This window comes from Ambystoma mexicanum, chromosome 2q, assembly GCF_040938575.1.
Source record: "Ambystoma mexicanum isolate Mex_15411 chromosome 2q, UKY_AmexF1_1, whole genome shotgun sequence".
NCBI lineage: Eukaryota > Metazoa > Chordata > Amphibia > Caudata > Ambystomatidae > Ambystoma > Ambystoma mexicanum.
The window spans coordinates 1,238,637,182-1,238,662,560 of NC_090924.1; the positions used below are offsets into that span (position 1 = coordinate 1,238,637,182).

At 49.6% G+C, this 25,379-nt stretch overlaps 1 protein-coding gene across 3 annotated transcripts in view; it reads right to left on the reverse strand.

Annotated features, from left to right (window-relative positions):
- The window catches only part of PHF14 (PHD finger protein 14), a 2,413,061-nt gene that overhangs the window by 1,444,045 nt on the left and 943,637 nt on the right, over nt 1–25,379 (reverse strand). For all 3 annotated transcript variants that reach the window (XM_069648631.1, XM_069648632.1, XM_069648633.1), the window contains exon 13: nt 13,956–14,087. In XM_069648631.1, coding sequence (XP_069504732.1) covers nt 13,956–14,087 — 132 coding nt within the window. The remainder of the gene's footprint in view (nt 1–13,955; nt 14,088–25,379) is intronic.

The window sequence follows — 25,379 nt, forward strand, 5'->3', positions numbered from 1 at the left end:
CTACAGAGGCCAATTCATGGACTGTCTAAAGTTAATAAAGAGATTAAGTCAATTGCCAGCCAATTGGGACTATGAAGGTGGTGCCAAATGAGAAGTTATACCTATGACAACAAACATTTTCCAACTGTTCAAATAGCTTTACATAGTCTGACTTTGCTGCTTCCAGATGCCAGGCCTGCAGCAATAAGGAACAAGTTACTTACCTGTAACTGTTGTTCTCCAGCATGGGTCTGGCATGGATTCACATGCTCATGAATATTCCCCGTCGTCAGGCTGGGAATCCTCGGTAAAGAAAAAACCAGTATCAGTTTCGTTTCTGATCTGTCTTTCGTAGTAATAACCAATCACTGGTCTCTGCGTCATACTGACCACAGCCAATGACTGCCCTCTACCTAAGCACCGCCTCTGGCAGCCATCTTCAGATTTGGAAGCACGTGAAGTGGCAGTATGACCAAGTGAAGAGCCGCAGAGGGGTAGGCGGGAGGGTTCGCATGTGAATCCATGCCAGACCCATGCTGGAGAACAACAGTTACAGGTAAGTAACTTGTTCCTTCTCCAGCATGGGGTCTGGCATGGATTCACATGCTCATGAATAAAGAATACATAGCAGTACACACATGCACAACCACGGGAGGTGGCAAAGGCTCAACATTAAGCATCACATCAACTCAACATTAAGCATCTTACCTCCTCACCAGGCTCACCTCAGGCGAACAGGTTGCGCAGCACTGCTTGGCCGACCCTGGACTCCTCCCTGGAATCCCGGTCGACGCAGTAGAATTTCGTGAAGGTGTGCGTCGACCTCCACGTAGCAGCCCTGCATATGTCCAGCAGGGGCACACCAGATAGGAACGCCGTGGTAGCTGCGATCGCTCTGGTGGAATGGGCTCTCGGACGGCCAGGCAGCGGTCGGTTTGCCAACCGGTGACAGTACATGATACAGCCGGAGAGCCATCTGGAGATGGAAGCCTTCGAGAGAGCCTTCCCCTGATTGACAGGTCCAAAGTTCACAAAGAGTTGTGACGTCTTCCGAAAACCCTTCGTGCGGTCCACGTAGAACTTCAGCGCTCTAGCTACATCCAGCGAGTGCAAAGTCCTCTCAGCCGGCGACGAAGGCGACGGGAAGAACACAGGTAACACCAAGGGTTCGTTGAGATGGAAGCCCGATGGTACCTTGGGCATGAAGGAGGGGTGCGTCCTGAGCACTACCCTCGTGTCGTGGAAAGTCAAGTACGGGGCCTTGCAGGAAAGGGCCTGGATCTCTCCCACTCGTCGTGCGGAGGTGATGGCCACAAGAAAAGCTGTTTTCCACGATAGAAACTTCAACGGGGCCGAGTGCAGAGGCTCGAACGGAGGTCCCATGAGCTTGGTCAGCACCACGTTGAGCTCCCACGCCGGGGCCGGAGCCTTCACCGGCGGGAACGATCTGAACAGTCCCTTCATGAACTCTTTCACCAGACGATGAGACCACAAGGACGTCCGCCCCGTGGTTCTGGTGTATCGGGAGATCGCAGCAAGATGAATCTTGATGGACGCGTGTGCCAGACCAGCCTTGGCCAGCGTCAGCAGGTACGGCAGTACTTGGGGAGCCGTAATCCGTAGAGGGTTAATCTTCTGTGCGTGGCACCAGACAGAGAACCCCTTCCATTTGTGTCCGTAGCATTTAAGAGTCGAGGACGCCCTGGCCTTTGCAAGAACCTCTCTGCAATCGGCCGGTATGTCGTATCCTCCAAACTCTAGCGCTGCAGGACCCAGGCCTGCAAGTTCAGCGACTTCGGGTCGTGGTGGAGGATGGCGCCTCCTACCCTGGAGAGTAGATCCGCGTCCGCCGGCAGCTTGATCGGCGGGGACGCTGACAAGTCCAGAAGGTCCGGGAACCATATCTGCCTCGGCCACGCAGGTGCGACGAGGATCATCCTGCACCGTGACCTCTTGAGCTGGTTGACGAGCCGGATTAGCAGAGGCAATGGAGGGAACGCGTAGAGGAACAGGCCCTCCCAGGGGAACGAGAAAGCATCGCCCATGCTCCTCGTCTGGGGAAACCTGCTGGCGAACCTCCGGCACTTGGTGTTCGTCGCCGTCGCGAACAGGTCGATCTGGGGTGTGCCCCACCGTCGGAAGAGGCGATCCACCAGATCCTGCCGTAGTTCCCACTCGTGGCACGAGCGTAGCTCCCTGCTGAGTGAGTCGGCGATGGTGTTTTTTATCCCTGCCAGATGAAACGGCACCAGAAAAATCCCTTGGGCGACGGCCCAATGCCACAGGTCCTGAGCCTCCTTGGACAGCGCTGGGGACCTGGTTCCGCCCTGTTTCCTGATGTAAAACATGGTGGTGGTGTTGTCGGTGAAGATCCTCACCACCTTGCCCTTGAGGGACGGAAGGAAGGACCTGAGGGCCCAAAACACTGCACGGAGCTCCAGGACGTTGATATGCAGGGACTTCTCCGTCGGGAGACAGTCCCCTTGCGTGCAGATTTTCGGTGTGCGCTCCCCACCCTTCCAGGGAGGCATCCGTGGTCACAGTCTCCTGGTGGGCTGGGGTCTGGAAGTCCATGCCCGCCGTCAGATGCGCGCGGGTGCCCCACCACCGTATCGCTCGTCGGAAACTCTCGTCGAGCTTGATCCTTTCCTCGAAGCTGCCCGTCGTCTGGATCCAGCGCGCATCCAGGAATTCTTGCAACGGGCGCATCCGGAGCCTGCACATGGGAATGAGGTAGATGCAGGAAGACATCATCCCGAGGAGGGACTTGATGGACCTCACTTTGGCCGCGTCGGCCACCAACATCCGTTGCACCTTGCCCAAGATGGTCCTGGTCCTCTCCTCCGACGGGGAGGCCAGAAGAGACACCGTGTCGAGCCTCGCTCCCAGAAACAGTGCGACTTGCGCGGGCACCAGGTGGGATTTGGCGTAGTTCACGGAGAATCCCAGGTCCGTGAGGAGTTGGACGGTCCTTGCCGTGTGGACCACGGCGAGCTCCCTCGTCTTGGCGCGGATGAGCCAGTCGTCCAGGTAGGGGTAGACGTGAATCCCCTCGCGGCGCAGCTGCGCCGCCACCGGTGCGAGGCACTTGGTGAATACCCTGGGTGCCGACCGTAGTCCGAAGGGAAGGGCTTTGAACTGGTAATGACGCCCTTGGACAACGAATCTGAGGAATTTTCGGTGCCCCTTTAGGATGGGAATGTGGAAGTAGGCATCCTCCAAATCCAACGACGATAGGAAGTCTCCTTCCTCCAGCTGACCCAGGACGTGCTGGAGGGTGACCATCCGGAACTTCTGCGCCTTGATGAACTTGTTCAGACGTCGCAGGTCTAAAATGGGGCGCCATCCTCCCGTCTTCTTCTTCACAAGGAAGTATCTCGAGTAGACTCCGGAGCCCCGAAGCCTCTTTGGGACGAGTTCGATGGCGCCCTTTCTGAGCATCGCCTTTACCTCCAGGAGAAGTTGAGGGACGTGAAGTTCTTTCCTGGCCACGGGGGGGACGCGCGGGCACCTTCTTTGAAACTCGAGCGCGTGGCCCCGGGCCAGGGCGTCCAGCACCCAACGGTCGGTGGAGATGGACTCCCACACGCTGACGAAGCCCGCCAGCCGGCCTCCCACCGGGGTGCTTCGGTGGGGGCCCGACCCCACGGCCGGTTCAATCCTGCTTGGACGCGGCCTTGCCGCCTTGACCTCCTTGGCGACGACGGCGGGGTCCGCCAGACTTGCCTCGTCCTCTGTAGGCCTCTTGCGACGACGAGCGGGCCGCTTGACGGTAGGAAGCGAAACCGCCGCCGGAACCTTTGGAGGCGCCCTTGCCTCCGCCGCTCCGAAAGGGCGTCCGTCGTTGCTGCAGGACTCCAAGGGCCCGGGCCGTCTCAGTATCCGCCTTGATGGCCTGAAGGGAATCGTCCACTGTCTTGCCAAACAGGTTGTTCCCGTCGAAGGGCATGTCCAGGACTCTGGTCTGGACGTCCTGCCGGAAGTCCGTAGCTTTGAGCCATCCACGACGTCGAAGGCAAACGCCGTTGCCCAGCTGGCGGAACCCAGTGTCGGCGATGTCCGTCGCCACGGTGATGGCGTGGTCCGAGGCCACCTCACCTTCCTGCAGGATCTCCAGGGCCTCCGCCCTCTTGTCGTCCGGCAGAAAATCCAGCAGGGGAGCTATCTTGTACCAGAGCTCCCTGTCGTAGCAGGCCACGATAGCCAAGGCGTTGGCCGCTTTAATCGTCGTCGCTGCCGACGAGATGACTCTACGCCCCATAGCATCCAATTTCTTTCCCTCGCCGTCCGGCGGGGAAGTCGATGTGGAGGCCGCACCCCCCCCCCCGCTTTCTTCCTGGCTGCCGCGGAGACGACGGAATCCGGGGTAGGCAGCGCCCGGAGGCATAGGGGGGCCGTGTCAGGGACCCGGTACTTCTTCTCATACTGGTCTCTTCTAGCTGGCGTCGTGGAAGGGTTCTTGAGGAGGGAAAGGCCCTCATCCCAAATGTCGTCCAACAGAGGCACTGCGAGGACCGTCTTCCTCTTGGCCTCGCGCCGCTGATAAAGGAAGCCTTCCTTTTTCTTCTCCTCAGGGCAGAGTTGGAAAAGCTCGGAAGCCCTAGAGATCATGGAGTGGAAAGATCCGATCTCATCGGGCGGAGAAGCCCTGGTGGGAGGCGACGACGGAATATCCTCGTCGTATGCCTCGTCGTCCGTACCCGTCGCTGCCGTGTCAGTCCCCGTATCATCCCCTCGGGTGGACGGGGAGGAGGGCTGGACGGGGCGCGACGGTAGAAAAGGAGGTGGTGGATGGATCCTTCTTTTCTTGGTAGGGGGAACACCAGAAGGTCCCGGTTCTGGATCCCCCGACGGGAGAGGTTCCTCCGTCGGTAACGGTAGCCTCGTCCTTATCTCGGAGCATAAGGACTGTATGGCCAACAAAATGGCCGCCGAGTTGTCTTGCGGCGCTGGCAGAGGGGAATCCGACGGGCGAGCAGGGGCCCCGTCGGTATCCTCGACGATGTCGTCGTCGTCACCTGCGTCGGGGTCCATTCCGACGGGCTGGCCTTGTTCCACGCCTAGGCCGTGGCTTAAGACCTCGATCAGCTCCTCTTCTGAGGTTGAGGCCGAATCTACGACGACGCCCTGCCCCCCCTTCTTCCCCACGGAGGGTTTCACAGGGGTCCTATCGATGGGCACAAAAGAAGACTCCCTCCGAGGAGGCAGGGAGATTCTGGGCCCTGAGGACGCCACCACTGGTGCAGCCTCCACAGGCTGAGCCAGGGCCGCCGCGACCGTTTCGATAGAGGGCTTGGTCGGATGGATCAAGGCCTTCACCACCTTAGGTGCGCTCACCGCCTTATCCTTGAGGGAGGGGGCACTGCCACGCTCCTCCTCTGCCTTAGAGCTCGACCGGGGCCTCTCCAGGAGCTTCGCCGGGTGCTCGGCCTTCCTCTTACCCGACCCAGAGCGTTGGCTCGTGGTTGATGGTGCCGGGGAGGGTGCGCCCTGCCTGGCGCCCGTAGAGCCCGACCGTTCGGCGCTCCCGGTGCCAGCGGACTCGCGGTGCTTGGCCTTATGTTGGGCCCCCGTCGCCGGGGCGCCCTCAAAGGTCTTAGAAGACCGCTCGGATTTCTTCTTCTTCTCGCCAGACGGGCTCTTACCCTCCAGCCAGTTGGCGAGACGTTGATGACGGTCCTTCATGGTCCGTTCCGACATGTTGCCGCAAAACGCACAGTCCTTCTCCACGTGCGTTTTGTCCTCATGAAGGCAGTAAAGGCAGAAAGAGTGTTCGTCCTCCTTAAAGACGTTCTGCAGCTGGCATCCATGGCAGACCCTGAACAGCTTTCCGGGCGTCGAGCTTCCCTTCTCCTGGGCCATCTCCGAGACCGGGCCTGAGAAGCTTCTGGAGTCCTCCGAAGCGTAGCTCGACAAAATCTTCACCCTTGAGGGGCACAGACGAATCCGACACGGGTCCCCGTTGATCGGATGTAGGATCGGTGGAGCTTGAGGCTCTTTTGACCGAAAGAATCGAAGTTTTGTGAAAAAGCGCGAAAAAATAGCACTAACGCTCGAGAGCAATAGCACGAGGATCCCAACACATGAACGTGCGGTAAAAATCTGAAGATGGCTGCCAGAGGCGGTGCTTAGGTAGAGGGCAGTCATTGGCTGTGGTCAGTATGACGCAGAGACCAGTGATTGGTTATTACTACGAAAGACTGATCAGAAACGAAACTGATACTGGTTTTTTCTTTACCGAGGATTCCCAGCCTGACGACGGGGAATATTCATGAGCATGTGAATCCATGCCAGACCCCATGCTGGAGAACAGTAACTTTGTTTAAACATTGGAAACACAGTTGTCTGCAACTGTCTTGAGGGCAAAATACTGACAAAAACAGATTCCAATTTTGGAAAGTACAGGAAAAACACCACCACAGAACTAAAAACAACACTGTAAAAGGAAAAACCAAAGCATAATAGGGTCTATAATCTGATGTTCCATTGCCAGTCTGGTATGAAGGATGTCCAGCATCATCAAAAAGTAAGAGGGGAAGCCAGGGCAAATGTTGCAAAGAGAATTCTAGTCAGTGAAAAATTGTGGTGAAAATACCTCTGTCGTGAAAAAGTCCCCAAGCAAAAAGTAGCCAAAAGAGCAGTGCTGCTAGGTTAAGTCTTCAGTTAAGGATTGTTTAGTGGTCTTCTTATTGCCTGGTTCAGGGTTATGGGTGCTGTTAGGTAAGTTTAGGGCTAGATAATGATCGTGGTTAGAGGCAGGGGTAGGGTAGTTGTGGGAGGGTTGATGTTGGGGGTTGGTTGGTGGTTAGGGTCGATTGAGTGTCAGGGTAAGTGCTAGGGTACTGGTGATGGTATGTCTAGGGATAATAGAGTAAGAGTTTGGGTAAGTGCTAAAGAAAGGAGAGGGCAGTTGGGGAGATATGGTGATGTTGACGTAGGGTAGAGGTAAGATTCAACTAGGGGTTAGGGTAGGGTAAGCATTAGGTTAAGTGTTAGAGCTGTGGTATGGACAAGGTAAGGATGAGGGTATTCACCACTTTGGATACAAATTGGTTGAATGTGGTTAGGTATATAGAAAGGAGGATTGGGAGTAGGTGGGGGAAGTCTGTGGTCTCTTGCACACCCTTTACCCATTTTGCGAGGTTTATGCAAAAAGGAGTAGTGACTGCTTTTAATGGAAAATATAAGCAGATATGGCATCTGGGGTTGGGAGGGATCAGCAACAATATTTTTACTCGAGGGATCAGCATAAACACATTTGAATATCACTGGCTTAGGGCAAAGGCTATGGAATTTGTGATAAGCTGGTGATGGGGTTGGAGGTAGGTTCACCGTATATGACATGCATTACTTACCGTAAAAGCATTTCTGATGATTGTATCTGCTTAGATTCACATGCTGTGCATATGGTCCGACATCCAGTGGTAACCGCGGAGTATTGCATCTTGTCTTTCGGGGACCGAAAGGGGACGTCGGCGTGTCTGAAACACTATCCCTATCGTGACGTGTGTAGTACCCAAAATCCCTCACGCGCCGATGTCCCTCTGATTGTACTTTTTTCTGCCATGAGGGAGCCCAAGGCTATAATGAGTGAGTACATGAAGAGAGAAAGTAGTAAGAAGTCTATGTTGCTTCCACCCCGAGGCAGGGAGGGCGCATGAGAATCTAAGCAGATACAATCATCAGAAATGCTTTTACGGTAAGTAATGTCTTCTGATGCTTGTTAATCTGCTTAGACTCACATGCTGTGCATAGACTAGCGAGCAGTACCCGGAGTTGGAGGTGGATTGTGAGAAGGAACAGTAGAAATAAGATGTCTTAGCTTGCCCCACCTGAGAATCAGACCTAGAATGAGTGTCTAGGCAATAGTTTTTTCTAAAGGTGTGTACAGAACTCCAGGTTGCCGCTTTGCAAATGGACTCTAGGGGAACATTTGCAATGAATGTTATGGATGCCCCAGTGCCTCGAGTAGAATGTGCTCTAGACTTGAAGGGCAGTTCTCTCTTTGCAAGAGTGTAACATAGTGTGATGCATTTGACAATCCACCTTGATATTGCTGATTTAGAGACAGGGTCCCATTCTCTACCAGCTGCCACTGAAACAAAGAATTGTTTCGTTTTCCACAGTGGTTTAGTTCTATCCATGTAGAACATGACTGCCCTGCGCACATCTAGTGTGTGAAGGCTTCTTTCGGCCATGTTAGTAGGTCTCTGGAAGAACGTGGATAGTTCGATTGACTGGTTCACATGGAACTTCGAAATAAATTTCGGCGCAAATCTGGGATGTGTGCGCAGAACTACCTTACCTTTGTGGACTGTAACAAAGGGGTCCAAAACCGAGAGGGCCTATAGTTCGCTAACTCTTCTGATAGAAGTGATATCTACTAGAAAGGCTGTCTTGTAAATTAGGTCTTTCAGACTAGCTTTATGCCCCACTAGCAAACTGGTGCCCCATGAGCCTAGTTAAAACCACATTTAGATCCCACCTAGGGGCTGGGTGAGTGATGGGGGGATACATTTTTAACCCCTTGCATAAAGGCTTTAATCACAGGTATTTTTCACCACGACACCTTCTGCTGTGACGTGGTGTAGGCTGACAACGCCGCTAGGTGAACCTTTAAGGAATTGAAGACTAACCCAGAGTCCAACAGATGGGTTAGATATAACACAATGTGTGAAGGCAAGCAATCGGTGGGATTGACGCCTTTGGAACTGCACCAGATGACAAAACGTTTCCATTTGCTGGCATAGCAATAACGTGTGTTAGGCTTTCTTGCCTCCCTCAGTATGTCCATGCATGTCCATGCATCTTTGAGGGAGTTGCAGATGTCCAAACTCTATGACCTCAGGAGACAGGCAGCTAAATTCAGAGTTTGGGGGCATGGGTGCAGAGTCTCCCCCCTGTCCTGAGACAACATGTTGTACGGACAGGGCAGCTTGACTGGTGGGGAGAGGGACATTTCCATCAAGTGCGCGAACCAAGGTTGGCAGGCCCACATTGGAGCCACCAGAATCATGGTGACTGGTTCCTGGTGCATCTTGTGTACTATCTTGTTCAGAAGGGCAGTCGGGGGGAGAAGCGTAGACAAATTTCCCCGACCAAGTTATCCAGAGACCGTTCCCCTTGGATCGGTTCTGGGGGTACCTGGAGGCGTAATCTTGGCATTGGGCGTTCTCCTGAGTAGCGAACAGGTCGATCTCTGGAAACCCCCATTCTGCGAAAACGTTGGATACAATGTCTTCGTGCAGTCGCCATTCGTACTCTTCTGGCAGAGGAAAATCTCTGCTGAGTACGTCTGCCAGCAGATTGAGTTTCCCTGGAACATGTTGGGATATCAGGAACATCTTGTGTTTGAGAGCCCATATCCAGATGTTTTGGGACAGCTTGGATAGCCCTGGAGAGTGAGTGCCCCCCTGTTTGTTCAGGTAATACATTGCTGTTGTGCTGTCGGTTAGGACCAGCACTGTCTTCCCTTGCAGTTGCTCCTGAAAGGCTTTCAATGCTTTGAACACTGCTAGTAGCCGCTGTCTGTTGAAGCAGGTGAGCCCCCCACCCTGTGAGAGATGCGTCTGTCGTGAGAGTGGCTTCCACTGCAGGGGTGGTGAAGGTTTTCCCCTTCAAGAGGTTCTCCCTCGACCACCACTGCAGAGCGAGAACGGGGGCTGGTGAGACAACTAACAGATCTTCCCATTGTCCGCTGGCCTGACACCACTGGCTCTTCAGCCACTCTTGCATGGGACGCATGCGCAGCCGCGCGTGGGGAACCAAGTATATGCATGACGCCATCATCCCTAGCGAACGCATAGCTTTGCGTACAGTCACCTCTCGACTGGCTACATACTGAGGAACCTGAGAGAGCATGTTCTGAACCCTCTCGCTGGAAGGGAAGACTAGACCGTCTTCCGTAAGAATTAGAGCCCCCAGGAACTGTTTTACTTTGCTCGGGACTAAGCTGGATTTCTTTTCGTTGATGGAAAATCCCAGGCTGAACAGTAGGTCTACTGTATTTGGGTGTTCGAAAAACAAACGTCGAACGAGTCCCCCGTGATGAGCCAATCGACGAGGTAAGGGTAAACTGGAACTGAAAGTCTGCGCAGGTGTGCCGCTGCCACTGCCAGGACCTTGGTGAACACCCTTAGTGCCGAGGCTATGCCGAAGGGGAGTACCTTGAACTGGTAGGGTTTGTCCTGAATCACGAACCTTAGGAATTTTCTGTGCGCTGGCAGCATTGAAATATGAAAGTATGCATCTTTCATATCCAATGTTGTCATGAAGTCCCCCTGTTTTAGCAATGGGATCACCTCTAGCAGTGTTACCATGCAAAACTTCTGGGGCTTTATGAACTTGTTCGCTGGGCGCAGGTCTAGAACAGGACGCATGGTGAGATCCTTTTTGGGTACAAGGATGTACACTGAATAGATACCCTTCTTTACCTGAAGAATCGGGACGGCTTCTATGGCGTCCTTTCCCAGCAGCGCTTCCACATCTTGGATCAGGATCTGCGGATGTTCCGGTGAAAGGTGTCGATGTTTCGGCGGTCTGAACTGTGGATGTCGGGCGAATACCACGCAGTAACCGTGGGTGACCGTCTTTAAGACCACTGGTCTGAAGTTATCACCTCCCATGCCTTGAGGAAAGATGTTAATCGCCCCCGCGACCGGGGAGACATGGGAGGGGACCTGGACTAGTTGGTTATTTCTGACCCGAAGTTGACGCTCCTCTGGAATTGGAGCATCTGCCTCTATTTCTTTCTGCGCTTCTGACCCCTCTGGGGGTAGTAAGTGGGGCTTGCAGCCGGTTGACTTGAGTTGAAGTTGCCCGTGCCGAAATTGTTTTGAGCGGCGCGGGTTTGTCCTCGAAAGGACCGCCGAGAATTACTGCCCCTCTGTGTAGAGGGTTTCTGGGAAATTTGGTGCAGCAACTTAATAGTCTCGTGCTCCTTCTTGGCTGTCTCCAATGCATTGTCTACCGCATTCCCGAAGAGGTTGGCCTCTTCGATGGGTTTGTTGATAATGGATTCCTGGGTCTCAGGCCTGAAGCCCGACGTGCGCAGCTATAAATGCCTCTTTAGGAGAGTACCCTGTGCGAGAGACCTGCCTGCTGTCTCTGCGGTGTCCAGGGTATTCTTTACCACATTCTGATTGGCAAGTATTCCCTCCGAGACAATGGCGAGAAGCTTGGCTCTGGTTGGTTCCGGAACCTCTTGAAGGCCTTCCTGGAGTAGGTTCCATTGGGCGTCGACATAGCTAGCTAGTAACGTTGTGTTATTGGCAATCCGGACGCTATAGGCCGCTGCCGACGTAACCCGTTTGCCTAAGGCATACAACCTTTTGGACTCCTTGTCCGGGGGTGACTCTCTCGTGGCAAGGGGAACCCCTGCTCTCTTGCGAGTGTTGGTCACCACCAGCGAGTCTGGGATTGAGTGTCCTTTGATATAAAGCGTGTTGGTGGGGGAGAGTCGGAAAAGTTTTTCGACCCTTGGGTTCACAGCCCTAGTCTGAGCGGGTGTGAGTAAGGAAGGGGCCAGCCGTCTCTTTACAGAGCTCAAGAGAGGGATAGACTGGCTTGCCGGAGGCTTTTCATTAATACTGTTCTCCGCGAAATCTTGTTCGGGCAAGGCTTCAAGCGTGGTTATTTTAAAGAATTCTGCTGCTTTTTTCAACATGTTGTTGAAAGCCATTTGATCATCCGCCGGGGAAGCTTGTCGAATCGCGGTGGATGGGGGAGAGTCGAGGCAAACGATATCAGAGTTGTGATCGTCCTGCTGGATGTCCTCCCAGTTGTCCGTTGCTCCTTGATCTTCCCCAAAGTTGTCCAGAAAAGTGGACTCTTCTTCTGTATAGATGTCTCTATACGTGTCCATCTGGACATCTTCTTGATAGTCAACTTGGTGTTGGACATCTAGGTGTTGGACATCTTGTGTTTGAGGATTAGGGTCTACCTGAGCTTTTTTTGGTGGCGGTTGATCAGAAACCCTGAAAAACTGCTCCAGCCGATCCATTCACCCCTCGAATTGCTCCGTGGTCCACTTGGATAACCCAAATGGACCTAGCTGAGTAGGAACCGTGTTCTCCGCCCTAAGGCGTTGAGAGGATCTCCTCAGGGTGCTTGAGAGGGTACCTGGCTTTCTCCATAAGAGTCTTCGGGATCGTCTTCCAAATCCGTGGAAAACTTTTCGGCGGATTGGCCCATAACTGTGGGCGGAACCGGAACTAGGCCCACTGCAGTAGCAATCCTATTGATGCTCTTACGGATAGTCACCGAATCTTCGGGAGACAACTCCTCCGATGATGTGTCGGCAGTGGAAATGTCTTCCGCGGCTCCAGAAGGGCCAGCGGATGGCTTCTTGGGTAGAGGCCTACTTGTAGTTTTCGGGTCTGTACGGGCCTTGGAAACCGTCGAAGTTTCTTGTACGGAAACTTCGGCGCATGTAATTTGGGGAGTAGCGCCCTTGTTATGTTTGTTATGCCCAGTCGTCATGCGCTGCTGCAGATGTGGGGAAGGCTTCAGATCAGACCGATCCGTGGGCACCGCCGAAGTTTCCGGTGGACCCGTTGGCGCTGTCGCCTTCTTCGACGAAGTCGTCGAGGAAGGCGCTTGGGTTGTGTGCTTTGTGCGGTGCGATTGTATGCCCCTGTCACCGGGTGTGGTCCCTGTAGCAAGACCGGAGTCGAGCCTGGAAGGGTCGGGGACGGGATTGGCGGCCCTAGAATAGTCCACCTCAAGGTCTGTAACGTCCGCGTTGGACGTTTTGTCATCCGATGTACCCCCGTCACTTTCGGCTGGTGTCGCGGCAGGGGAGGGAGGCTCCACGCGTGACATTCCGTACGCGGCCCACCGCTTCAACCGGTGCCCCTTAAGGGTTTTAGGAGTTTACACACCGAACACTGCTTTTTGTCGTGCTCTAGAGGGAGACAAGCGTTACACGATGTGTGCTCGTCTTTCCACGGATATCTGACCCTACACACAGGGCAGAATCTAAATGGAGTCCTTTCCATAGCAGAAGGGAAGAGTGACCAGACTAAAAAGGAAAGCAGTGGAAAAGAGGAAAGACATAACAGTATGGCAAACCCTGAGCCAACTCTCCCTACTGTGTAGGCCGGCCAGAAGGCCCAACTACGTGGAAGTCCGAATGCTGGATCTTCGGCGCCGGAGCCCACAGCCGTAGACAATTCCCCCGTAGTCTTCGTTGAAGATGTTCTTGATGGGGGAAGTGACTTAACGGGGAATAAAACCGACAATTCGGTAAGATCAACTATGTCTCATGAAGAGCTCCGCTATAGGGCGACCAGTTATCTGGGCGGAAAAAAACAATCTGAGGGACCTCGGCGCGTGAGGGATTTTGGGAACTACACACGTCACGATAGGGATAGTGTTTCAGACACGCCTATGCCGACGTCCCCTTTCGGTCCCCGAATGACAAGATGCAATACTCCGCGGTTACCACTGGATGTCGGACCATATGCACAGCATGTGATTCTAAGCAGATGAACAAACATCAGAATTTCTATTTATTTGGCATTTTGTATGGAGTCAGACGTAAATGAAATACTTTAGCGCACTGAAAAGATAGCGTTAGGTAAGAGTTCAGGGTAGAATAAGGGTTGGAATTGAAGCTAGGGATAAGGGTCAGGAATGCAGTCAAGGTGATAGGGTAGGTTTGATTATAGAGGTGTGGGACATTGTTAGAGTTACATACTTGTACTTTTGTGTATTTAAATATAGTTTTGTGGGGACCATATTACTGACATGTTCACACTTTGCATTGCTTGCTTGTAGTGAATGGAAACTTTAGCAGGCTACATTTTCACATTACTGCATTTTCCTGGGGACGTTTTTACACAGCGGCTAGTTTGTTAATTTTTCTATTTCATTTGAAACTATCAGTGTCCCTGCTTGTTTACTTAACTTGATTGGGTTTAACAAGAATACAAGAAAAGGAGAAAAGTCAACAAATCATAGATTCCGATTCTTACCAGTAGCTGTTTTTTGTTTTTTTTGGCATTCTTGTGAGGGGAGGGTCCAGACAGCCAAGATGATAGTGAAGTTTACATGTATCACACAGCAAAAGTAGGTGCTGATCATGGTTCTTTTTACATATTCCACAGCTGTATTCATAAACAAAAAATGAAGTAAAATGTGTGTCCAGTGCAATAGAAAATTAATGCTACAAAATGTATCAGGTCTATTGGTAAAGCTTTCCCCAGTGTGACTTCATACATCTTACTACACATTCTATCACACATTTGCTCTTTTCTCCTGAATTACATGGTTCTCTATAATGCCCCTTCTACCATGCCTACCTTCTTTACCTCGTAAAATAATTTCCTCCAACACCTTTTCATATACAGCATGCATTACCGATCACTGCAGTGGGTGTGGGAAAGAAGGAAGGTTCTGGGCCTCCTCAGGGATTGGGGGGAGGAGATGAGTGAGAAAGCCATGGTGACCAACTGGACACTGTCTTTTGGGGAAACGTTTTGCATAATTTTGGTAATGAATGGTGTGAGAAAATGCAAATAATTGGGGAAAGCAGTTTTTCGGCAATAAAAGGGACTTCACAGACTGCAGCTCCAGAGGAACTTCTTCTTGGTTTACTTGTAAACAAATCCTAGGATAGTTTGATTGTGCGTGAACTCATGCCGGAGGTGTGGGGCTGGAGTCTTCTGGCTGCGATGGTGAGCTGTGGCAAGGCAGTGACAAGGGGAGGGGACATTCTCATTTTGCTTTCATGACCAGGGTCAATATACTAAGTCAATTTCAGAGGTGCGTTTTCATGTAGTGGGATTGGAGTCACAGGAGCATAGGCCTTGGGGCACAGAGAATGAGTTTGGATAAGTAGGAGACCTAGGGGCTCAGAGGCGATTTAGGGTCAACTATTATGAGCACAACCAGACCAGGGATGTGGGGTCAGATCGACCTTGTGGGTTGGTGCAAGTCTAGGGAATCTCAGCTGTTGCCCGTATGATTTGGTTGTGCTGTGTTGTTACCTTGGTCTATAGGACAAACAGGCATTGGGACTTGCTTGTAGAAGCTGGCCCATAAACCAGCAGAGCGAGCCTGGATATGGATGTGAAGAATGACTTGAAAGATTTAGGGAGAGATATGGTCATAGTTGCAGGACAGCTCAAGGGACACTGCCAAATTACTGATAGGTTCCACTTTGGAATGGACGTGTTTGCCATAAAACCTCAGGCTGCTTTAGAACTGGAGAAGAGAGAGGGATTGATGCTTAAAGAACCATCAAGTAAAACTATGTTTAGCTTTAATGCGGTTTTTTTCCTCGATTGATAAAAGGGCACCTATCCTTAATAGCGTTTTCATTTATCTGCTTTGCATAAAGTCTTCATGTGCACTGCGGAACACTGTTTGCGCTTTTACTAATCAATTCTCATGCACTGAATATGTGATCTCCTTGTATGCAATGTACTGCTATTCTCGTTGGGCTCTGGAAGAGGGGTCTTTTCTCCATAAGGCTTTATTTACCCTTGCTGCTACTTAAGGTTTGGTGCTTTATAGGACGTTTTGATTGATATTCACATGTTATTCCATGCTACCTCAACTGATGTGTGTAAGGTAAGACTTTCATATTTTGATAAATCTTCCAGACCTGTGTCGACCCCATAACATTTTGCTTGGACTTGGTGATTATCTTTCCTTGTCTCTAGGTGAGTTGGAACCTTTTTGCCCTCTCACCTAGTCTTTTACTTCTTTTATGGGTGACCTTTTATGTCTCTCCATAGTATGTGATGGGAGTTACAGTTTCGTATAACTTTTGGGTTGCATGTAATTTACGATGGCAGCACACAGCATATTGAATGAGGTGGTGCTGGGTTGCCTTTGGGCTTCTCTTTTTCATATCTCTTATTACCTCTTGGGTGAACTACTGTTCCCAAGAAGTAAAGAGGAATTCCCATCCCCTTTACATTTTATATAGTGAGCCAGCACATCCCACTTTTATGTGGAGTGTTGGGGACAGACAATATATCCCCTTTCTTACTTACCTGGTAATATTATTGTTACAATTACTAGATAACTTGAATGGCTGTGGGCAGTGAAACCACTTTTAGTCCTTATTACTCGCAGGCTGTCAAAACAGCCTCGGTAGTGCACAGCAGGGACACAATTGTGCTACAATGTTGCGCTCCTTTTTTGCCATTTCTCGTTTGCTTGTTGTTTCTTGGGTTTTTTTCTGCCATTTTAGGCAGGAAAAACTCTGGTTAGAATTTTGTCTTCGCCGCAAATCCTTTGTATTTCCCGCCGAGGCTCTAGAGTGTCTGAGAAGGCAGGAAGCGAGGAGTCCAAAACTCTGCAGTCCTTTGTCATTCACCTTGCCTGAAAGGAACCAGTTCCCACGGGGGGGGCTGGCTATCCTGATCAGGCAGCCAGACTGCCCCCGTTAGGCAGAATTGCATGCAGTACCCTCTGGGACCATCACATACAATGAGGACTACAGGTGTAAACAAAACCAACCTTTGGTATAAATCTGTACTACACAGTTTTGTGGTAGCAAGCTGAGCAGCCAGGCTCATCTCAAAAGGGAATGTGAGCAGTACAGGAGGTTACACAAGGGTCTTGAATTCACAGTGGTTCAAATAGACACTTACACTCAAGGTTTCTTGGTAAAACCCTTATTAATTTATTACACAATCATTTAGAAAACATTCACTAGAAGAAGGCAACAATATTATAAACAAACACACTTCAATAGCAAACCAATACGTTTCTGAACAAATTAAGCTCCCCTGAAATAGGAGCAAAAGGGCATTTCAGTTACTTTCATTGGGAGTAAAAAGGCACAAGTTAGCAGAATAGATCACAAATACTTTCTTAGGCAGTGCAAATAGTTTTAGTTCACTAGGACTCGATTCAGTTCAATAGGCTTAGGCCAAAGTCAGTGTCTTGGATAGGAAAGAGCAGTTCTTGAAGCAAATGGTAAAGTCTTTGCCAAAGTTCTCAAACGTAGTTTGTACGAAAAAGAATCATATGTTGGGTCACAAGCTGATTAGGCCTGTAAGAACTATCATCGCAAGAGAAGCGTTCTCTCAATCCAGTTGGCACAGTACCTTAGTATGAAGCAAAAGATACAGTATGAAGACGTTGGTTCCTGGCAGTTGCTGCAGATCTCACTGTTCCTGATCCTCAGTCGTGGGGACAAGAGGGAGGACGTCGGGGCACTCCTGCACTGCACGGGATCGTTGAAAAAGGCTGAAAAAATTGAGTCAGTTCGAATAGCTGTTCATCAAGCACACAAGCTGGTGTCCTTCCCCCCTGGTTAATCCTAACCAGCTCAGAGAATCGTATCCAGGTGGCTTACACGTTGATGGGTCCCACCAACTCAAAGGAAGAAGTTGTCCTTTAAGGGGCTTCTATGTCGAGGTGAACTTGGCAATTCGGACCTGCAGCAGGGCTTCACAGGGCAAACCAACGGTCCAAGAGTTGCAGCAGCCGTCCTCTTCCAGTTCGTCTTCGGTTCTTTCGTTCCAGTGGTCGACTCTGCTTTCCAGTCCAAGAGAGTGGCCTTTTAAACAGTTTTCTCCCATTAATTCCAGCCTAGCTGCCACTCACCCAGCAGGGTGGCTGTCCTTGCCGCACAGTCAGCCAGCAAATCGCACCAGAGTGCATTTGGGTCTCCTAGGATACTAAGCACAGGGAGTTTAGGGCACCTCCCTCACTTCCTGCCCACTCCGACGCCAGAGGCAGTCTTCAGTCCTGAAGCACGCCAAAGGCATGGAAACAAAGGGACCAAACACTAGAAGGTCCTTTCCAAAAAGAAATGGTGAAAAAAGAAGACCGAGACCCGTTTAAACAAAGGGGTTTAAGGAGCCATCTTGAAAAACATGGCTCCTGCGATTTTTGGCTACCGGTGTTCGCGGTCTGGAAAAATGATGGTAGTTTGTTGTAAAACCACTGCCACCAGCCATTTAGATAGAAAGGGTAGCATTTGACTGCTACATGAGTTTTTAGACGCAGGGGATGCTATATAACCCTTCCAGCACTCTATAGGAAGATAGTGTGTGCTGGGTCTAGGAATTTAAAAAGACTAGTGAAGTCAATTTAACTTTACATTTATTGGGAAACAGTTTATCCCACAGAAGGTAGTTAATTAGTTTGGGAAGTCTAGAAAGACATCCCTGTGTCACTGCACGGAGGGTACTGTGTAACACACATGAAAAGATGCCTATGAAGTTATCTTAAAAACTCCATAATCCAAGAACACAAGAGTAAAATACACATTTCAAAATACATGAAACAGTGGGGAAAAAGGGTCATACTCTTTCCATGTAACAAAAGTCCTCAAAACCCAGAAAAGTTGCTGGGGGTTTCTAGGTGAAGGGAATTAACACATTTTTGAGAATTCTCCCTAACATCCCCTTTCTGTAAAGTGCGGAGAGAGCTTGTTGAAGTTGTGCTGTAGTTCCAAATACTCAGATCTTGGAAGCTGCTGATGAGTCGACCACTGGAATCAAATCCGAAAATTAAGAAAACAACAGCTTTAACCATTTCCACCGGCCAGAAAGCCTGCTGTGTAACCAGAGCCTGATTTAAAACTTCTTTCCAGGCGACCTGGGGATCCCCTCCTTCCCAGATGCTGCTGAGCTCCACTAGACTCAAGAAGAACTGCAAAACAAGCCATCCCTAGACATGCTGTGAGCTTGCTGGGCTGCAAATCGCCAATATCAGGGGACCTCGTGGCTGAGTGCAGTGCAACGACTGCTGCTGGACCTCCAGAGAGAGAATTCAAATCCATGAAGTCCCCTCACCAGAGTGCAAAGAATCCTTTGTTGGAAGCCTCTGCCATCGATGACTGCCATCAATTTTCCTTCAGTGTCCATTTCTTCAGTCTCCAGACCAAGAACCCAAGGACTAGATACTGTGCTGCTGCATCCTGATGGCATCCATCCAGAAGCTCGTATTTCCTGCTGAGGTGCTGTGTTGTCTTGGGTAATACTCTCCTTAGGTCTTAATCCTGTGAGGCTGAGTGGGTGATTCGAGTGTTTGGGACATGGCCCATACCGTTTGGCCAGGCCTAATGCTGGAACGCATATAGGGAGTCTTCTGTGAAATCCCTAACCAACTTGTCTGAAGAGCTATCCTCTGGTACTCTGACTTTCCTGCAACTGAAACCTATCCTGACCTGCCTACAGATGGCCCCTAGACCACGAGGGTCCCTCTTCTGTCTGAGAAAAGCCATTCTCAAGAAATAGGGAAGAAGGACTTTGATAATAAGGCATTTGCCTTGAAAGTACTTACTTGTAAAGGAGCTGTTTAGTAACTTTGGTCTTGTACAGAATAAGTTACAAAGTGTCCTTGAAATTGATACTTAACTTTAAGTTGATTTTTGATACTTTAGAAAGTTATTTTACTAGCTTTGAATTGTGATTCACGCTTCTAAATATTAATAGTTGTTGAAAAGAAGGATGCCACTTTCAGTACACGTATCTTTGGTTCTTTATTGCGATATATGATATAAAGACCCCCAGCGCAGCCAGATATCCAGAGACAACAACAGAAAACTTCAACTGACAACATTGGAATTTCATAAGCAAACAAGAACGCTCTGACCTCATAAGAAGGTGGCCAGAGGATAATTCCATGGGACATTAACCATTTATAGACAAGTCACATTACAACAATAGTGTTACTAGTGTTTTATCATTTCTAAAGTGAATGAGTAAAAGCTTGCCAATAGGATTTACCCAACTTGAAATACATTGCGTCTTTCTAAATGTGTGTAATTGGGTTTTGCTTTTCCCGATATGCTTTAGTGCATTTCTAAAACAGTCTTGGAGTTAACACTTGTCTTTGAGTTGCGTGTAGCCCCCTCTTAAAAGTATAATAGGTTACTTACCTTGAATAGCTTTGCCATTCTAAAATGTGTATAATTGGGTTATGCTTTCCCTGAACTGTTTTAGAACACTTCTAAAATAGTCATACATTTCCTACTTGCCTTACAACTGTATATTACACTTTGGAAAAGTATCATTAGTTAAACGGTCTATTCCTATGAAAGAACGTGTAATATGTTTATCTACCAATATGTTATACTGACCTTTAACAGCTGCTGCTCTTCTTAAAATGTAATATTGCTGAGTCAATTAAAAAAAGTCCTCATCTTTGTTGGACTGAAATCACTCTGTGTTTCGACGAGTACATGGTAAATTACACACCTTCGGTATTGCTTTCCCTGAATTGCTTTACTGCACTTCTAAAATAGTTTACTGTATTTAAACCTATCCTTGAGTAGCTTAAGCCCCCATCCCAGAAAGTATACAAGTTACTGCTCTAAAAAGTAACATTGGAATGTGTCAGTATCCATTCTTAAAAGAAGAAAGTTACATATGTTGCAAGAGATACTTGTAACAGTGTTGGTCTTATTAAGTGTGTCTATAATAACACTGTTTATTGGGACCAATAGGGCCTACTATCCTTGAATTACTTATTGTATTCTCAAAGTATACCTAACCTGGTTTTACTCCCCAAGAATAGCTTAATGCCATTCTGAATGTGTTATAGGTTTGACTCACGTTGACTGCTTATTGTAATCTAAATGAGGTTATACTTTGGTTTGTATACATACGTATTAAGCTGCTTTTTATAATTGTGTTTATATATGTTATAGTACTTACTTTCCCAAAATGTATCTTGGCCTAGTTGTATTTAAATAAAACCTTTATTTTAAATAAAACCTTTATTTTTACAATACATAGTGTGTCAGTGTTTCTTTGGGCCATATGTATGCAACAATTTCTTTGTACCAAGCTACAGACTTCTCTCCCTCCTAAAATAAGCCTGGTTGCTCGGTCTACGCTACCAAATGTCCTCAGGTGGTACTGTTGTATACTAAGAGTGGAGTTGTGTACTGCCTTAGATGAACAAGTTATTTCTTACCTTGTAACGTTCTTTCGACGGGATGTTCCTCCGACCTATTCCTCATCTTAGATATCTCCTTCCAGCTCTGCTGGCCTCGGAAATTTTTTTTCTCTAGAGGGTGCTGCGCGTCGATGTCCTCCGAGTCGATGTCCCTAGACAGCCGCCGTATCGACGCCGACGTCATCCTGGCTATAAAGGCCGCGCGCAGCGCGCGTTGCTCAGTTCCGTTTTGTGGCCCACAAGAATGCTTTCTGGACTAAACTAATCACCCTGAAGGAGCGTAAGCTGCAACAACAAGGGAAGTAGAACTGCGGGGATGGATGGGAGGGTCGATGAGGAATACGTCGGAGGAACATCCCGTCGAAAGAACGTTACAAGGTAAGAAGTAACTTGTTCTTCGAAGGGATTGTGTCCTCCGACGTATTCCTCATCTTAGATAGGCTCCCATAGCAGTATTCTATTATTGGAGGAGGGAGTACTGACTTCATGCTGTCTTCTATTGATGAATAGAATGCAGTACAGCCCTTCCAAACCTAGTCTCTTGACTGGAGGAGGAATCCCAGTTGTAAAATTGTGTAAAGGTATGGACAGACGACCATGTAGCGGCCGCACAGATGTCTTTAACCGGCACACCTCTTTTGAGGGCCGATGAAGCTGCAATACCTCTGGTCGAATGAGCCCTAAGGTTTTGAGGGGGCTCTTTTCCTGCCAGTTTATAACATTCCAGAATGGCTAGAATGATCCATCTGGAAATGGTCTGCTTAGTTATTGGTAACCCTAGCTTGTGAACTGTGTATCCTACAAACAGCTGGTGTGCCTGTCTTATCCTGGCTAGTCTACTGATGTAAAAACTTAAAGCCCTTCTAGGGTCTAGCCTGTGTAACCTCTCTTCCTCTTTCCCCGGGTGAGGAGGAGGATAGAAAGATTGTAGGGTAATCTTCTGAGTGATATGGAATTCAGAAACCACCTTTGGGAGGAAATTAGGCTTCACTTGCAGGACAACTTTGTCTTTGTGAAAGATAGTGTGAGGGGGTTTACAAGAAAGAGCTTGTAATTCGCAGTAGATGTAAGTGCTATTAATAAAACAGTTTTAAGGGTAAGGAATCTTAACGAACAATAATGGAGTGGTTCGAAAGGTGTGCCCATCAGGAAAGTTAGGACTAAGTTTAAATCCCATAGGGGAACTTGGAATGGTCTTGGGGGATAAACATTGGTTAACCCCCTTTAGAAATTGTATTACCAAGGGTAACTTGAAATAGGATGGTTCTTCCGCAGTGCGCTTAAAGATGGATAGCGCTGCGAGATAGCCCTTAATGGTGCCAACTTGAAGGCCTGAATTTGCCAAATATAGTAGGAAGGACAAAACCATTGGTGTACCACATGAAAAAGGGTCGATATTCTGTTCTCTACACCAGCTGCAAAATCTGTTCCAACGGCAGCGGTATAAAGACGTTGTTGCTGGCCTCCTTGCCGAAAGAAACCCCTCCATATCATCATCAGGGAGGTCCCAATCCTTGTACCTCAGCCTTTCAGAAGCCAAGCGTGAAGGTTGAGGGTTTTGATGTCTGGATGGAGAACCTGACCTCCCTTCTGTGAGAGTAGGTTCTCTCTGAGTGGAAGTCAAATTGGAGGGCAGATGGACAAGTCTAGAAGGTCCAGGTACCACGTTCTCCTGGCCCAATTAGGATCATGGTTCTCCGGAATCTTCTCAACCTCCTGATCATTTGAGGAATGACAGGGACCGGTGGGAACGCGTACAGAAGCGGAAACTCCCAGTCCACTATGAACGCGTCTCCCAGAGCTCCTCTCGGGGGAAATTCCCTTGAGCAGAACAGATCCCATTTCCTGTTGAGGCTGGTGGCGAACAGATCTACCTGAGGGGTTCCCCAAAGGGCGAAGATCTCTTGAAGGACTTCATGAGCTAGCTCCCACTCGTGGGAGACTGTGCTCTGCCTGCTCAGAGCGTCCGCTGTCAAGTTCTTCTCTCCGGCTAGGTGAACTGCCGATAGAGAGATTCCTTCTTGAATTGCCCAAAACCAGAGCTGCATCGCCTCTCTGCACAGGGGTAGTGATCCTACACCTCCTCTTTTGTTGAGGCAATGCATGGCCACCGTGTTGTCCGTCATTATCAGGACGTTTTTCCCTTGTACAGCTGGCAGGAACGCCTTCAGCGCAAGTCTGATGGCTCTCAGCTCTAACAGGTTGATATGTAGTCTGGACTCCGATGGAGACCAACGACCGCTGATGGTCAAGTCGTTGGCGTGGGCTCCCCACCCAGTGAGTGAGGCATCCGTGACTACTGTTATCTCCGGCCAGGGTTGCCAAAACTGTTCTCCTTTCAGAATGTTCTCCTGACAGGCCCACCACTGAAGGTCTCGAGCCACCCTGTCGGGAACCTGAAGAAGATCTGTCATTCTCCCTGAGAATTGTGACCACTGAGTCCTCAGTGCCCACTCGAGGAATCTCATTCTCAGGCGAGCCTCTGGCACTAGGAAAATGCAGGATGCCATGAGGCCTAGCAACCTCAAAAAGTCGAAGGCTGGGAGACGTTGGGCATGTTGGAACTTGGCAACCATCTGTAGAATATCTTGAGCCCTCACCTCTGGTGGCGAGGCTTTTCCCAGGGAAGTGTCCAGGATCGCTCCTATGAACTGGAGTCTCTGCGATGGTATCATTTGTGACTTCTTTAAATTGAGGGAGAAGCCCAGTCTGTGAAGGGAGTGGCACACGTGATTTAGCTGGATCTGAGCTTGTTCCGAAGAAACAGCTCTGATCAACCAATCGTCTAGGTAGGGCTAGACGTGAATCCCTTCCCTCCTTAGACTTGCCGCCACTACCGACATTAACTTGGTGAAGACCCTCGGGGCAGAGGTCAGCCCAAATGGCAGCACTCGAAATTGATAGTGAGAGTTGCCAATTGCGAACCTCAGGTATTTCCTGTGTTTGAGATGGATAGGCACATGGAAATAAGCTTCCTGAAGGTCCAGAGACACCAACCAGTCCTGGAACTGAAGGGCCAGGAGGATCTGAGAAAGAGTGACCATCTTGAATTTGTCTTTCCTGAGGAATTTGTTCAATTCTCGCAAGTCCAAGATGGGTCTCAGTCCTCCGTCTTTCTTTGGAATGAGAAAGTAAGGGGAGTACCAGCCCTTGTTCCTCTCCGCTACAGGTACCGGTTCTATGGCACCTTTCTCTAGCAGTTCCAAAATTTCCTGCAAGAGGAGCAGATCTGGAGCTTTCTGAGAGCTGATCCCCGGTGGATGACTCCGAGGTATACGTAGGAAAGGTAGGCAGTAACCTTGGGCCGCTGTCTCCAATGCCCAAGCATCTGACGTGATAGCCTGCCATACCGCCAGATGTTGAGTCAACCTGCCTCCTACAGGTGTCCTGTGAGGGAAGTCCTCAGAGTGGTTTTGGAGCGGCTGATGCAGATGCCGATGCCGATGGTAAAGAGGCACCTGCTGTTGCTGCGGCTTTTGAATATCTACCCCGTCCACCTCGGGTAGTTCTTCTTTGTCCCCTTTGAGCCGGTCGTCCTCTACCTCTTCCGAATGCGGAGTAGAAGCGAAAGGACTTGCCCCTCGCAGAGGTTCCTGTGGGACGAAAAGGTGTCTGACGGATTGCAGCGCCTAGGGATTTTGCTGCTGCTTTTGAAGTTTGCAGTTTCTCTAAACTGTCATCCGCCTTTTTCCCAAACAAAGAAGAGCCATCGAATGGCATGTTCAAGAGCCTGGCCTGCACATCTGGGGCAAAACCAGACTCTCTCAACCAAGCGAATCTCCTGGTTGTTGTACTTGCCGCCATTGCTCTGCTGATACCGTCAGCCGAATCAATGCCCGTCTGGAGGGATTCGCACATAGCGTCTTTATCGTCCTGTATAATATTCAGGAACGCATCCCTTTCTTCTCCCTCCGGGATGCAGTCAGCCGCTGTAGAAGCACACTCCCAAAATGTATAGCTGAACCTAGCAAGGGTGCAAGTAGCATTAACAGATTTTAACGCCATGCTACATGCCGAAAAGACTTTCTTTGCCATAGCATCATATTTTTTATCGTCCCTGTCCTGTGGGACGGTAGGATAAGCCGTCTTGACATCGGTAGAGGATGCTGCCTGTACCACCAGACTTTCTGGGGATGGGTGTTTAGACAAAAACTCCGGGTCTGTAGAGTATACCCTGTACTTTGTAGACAGTTTTTTATTTACTGCTGGTACGACATCTGGGGTTTCCCAGTTCGTCATGATCTTCCTCTGAAGAGCTTTATGAAAAGGCACCACAGGATCCTCCTGTGGGCCTTTGTCAAGAATATCCGTGAGGTCATCTTGTTGGAAAGATTGTGAAGGTGCAGACCACCCCATAAACTCTGTGATCCTGGCCATTAAGGCTCTATAGGGGGGTTTCAGCATGTTCCCCCGGGTCTGGCCTAGCAAACTCCACCTCATGGGAGGTGTCTAACCCACTTGCCTCATGTAAGGAATCATGAAGATCCTTTAACCTGCGTTCTTCAGAGGAAAATTCCGCTCTAATT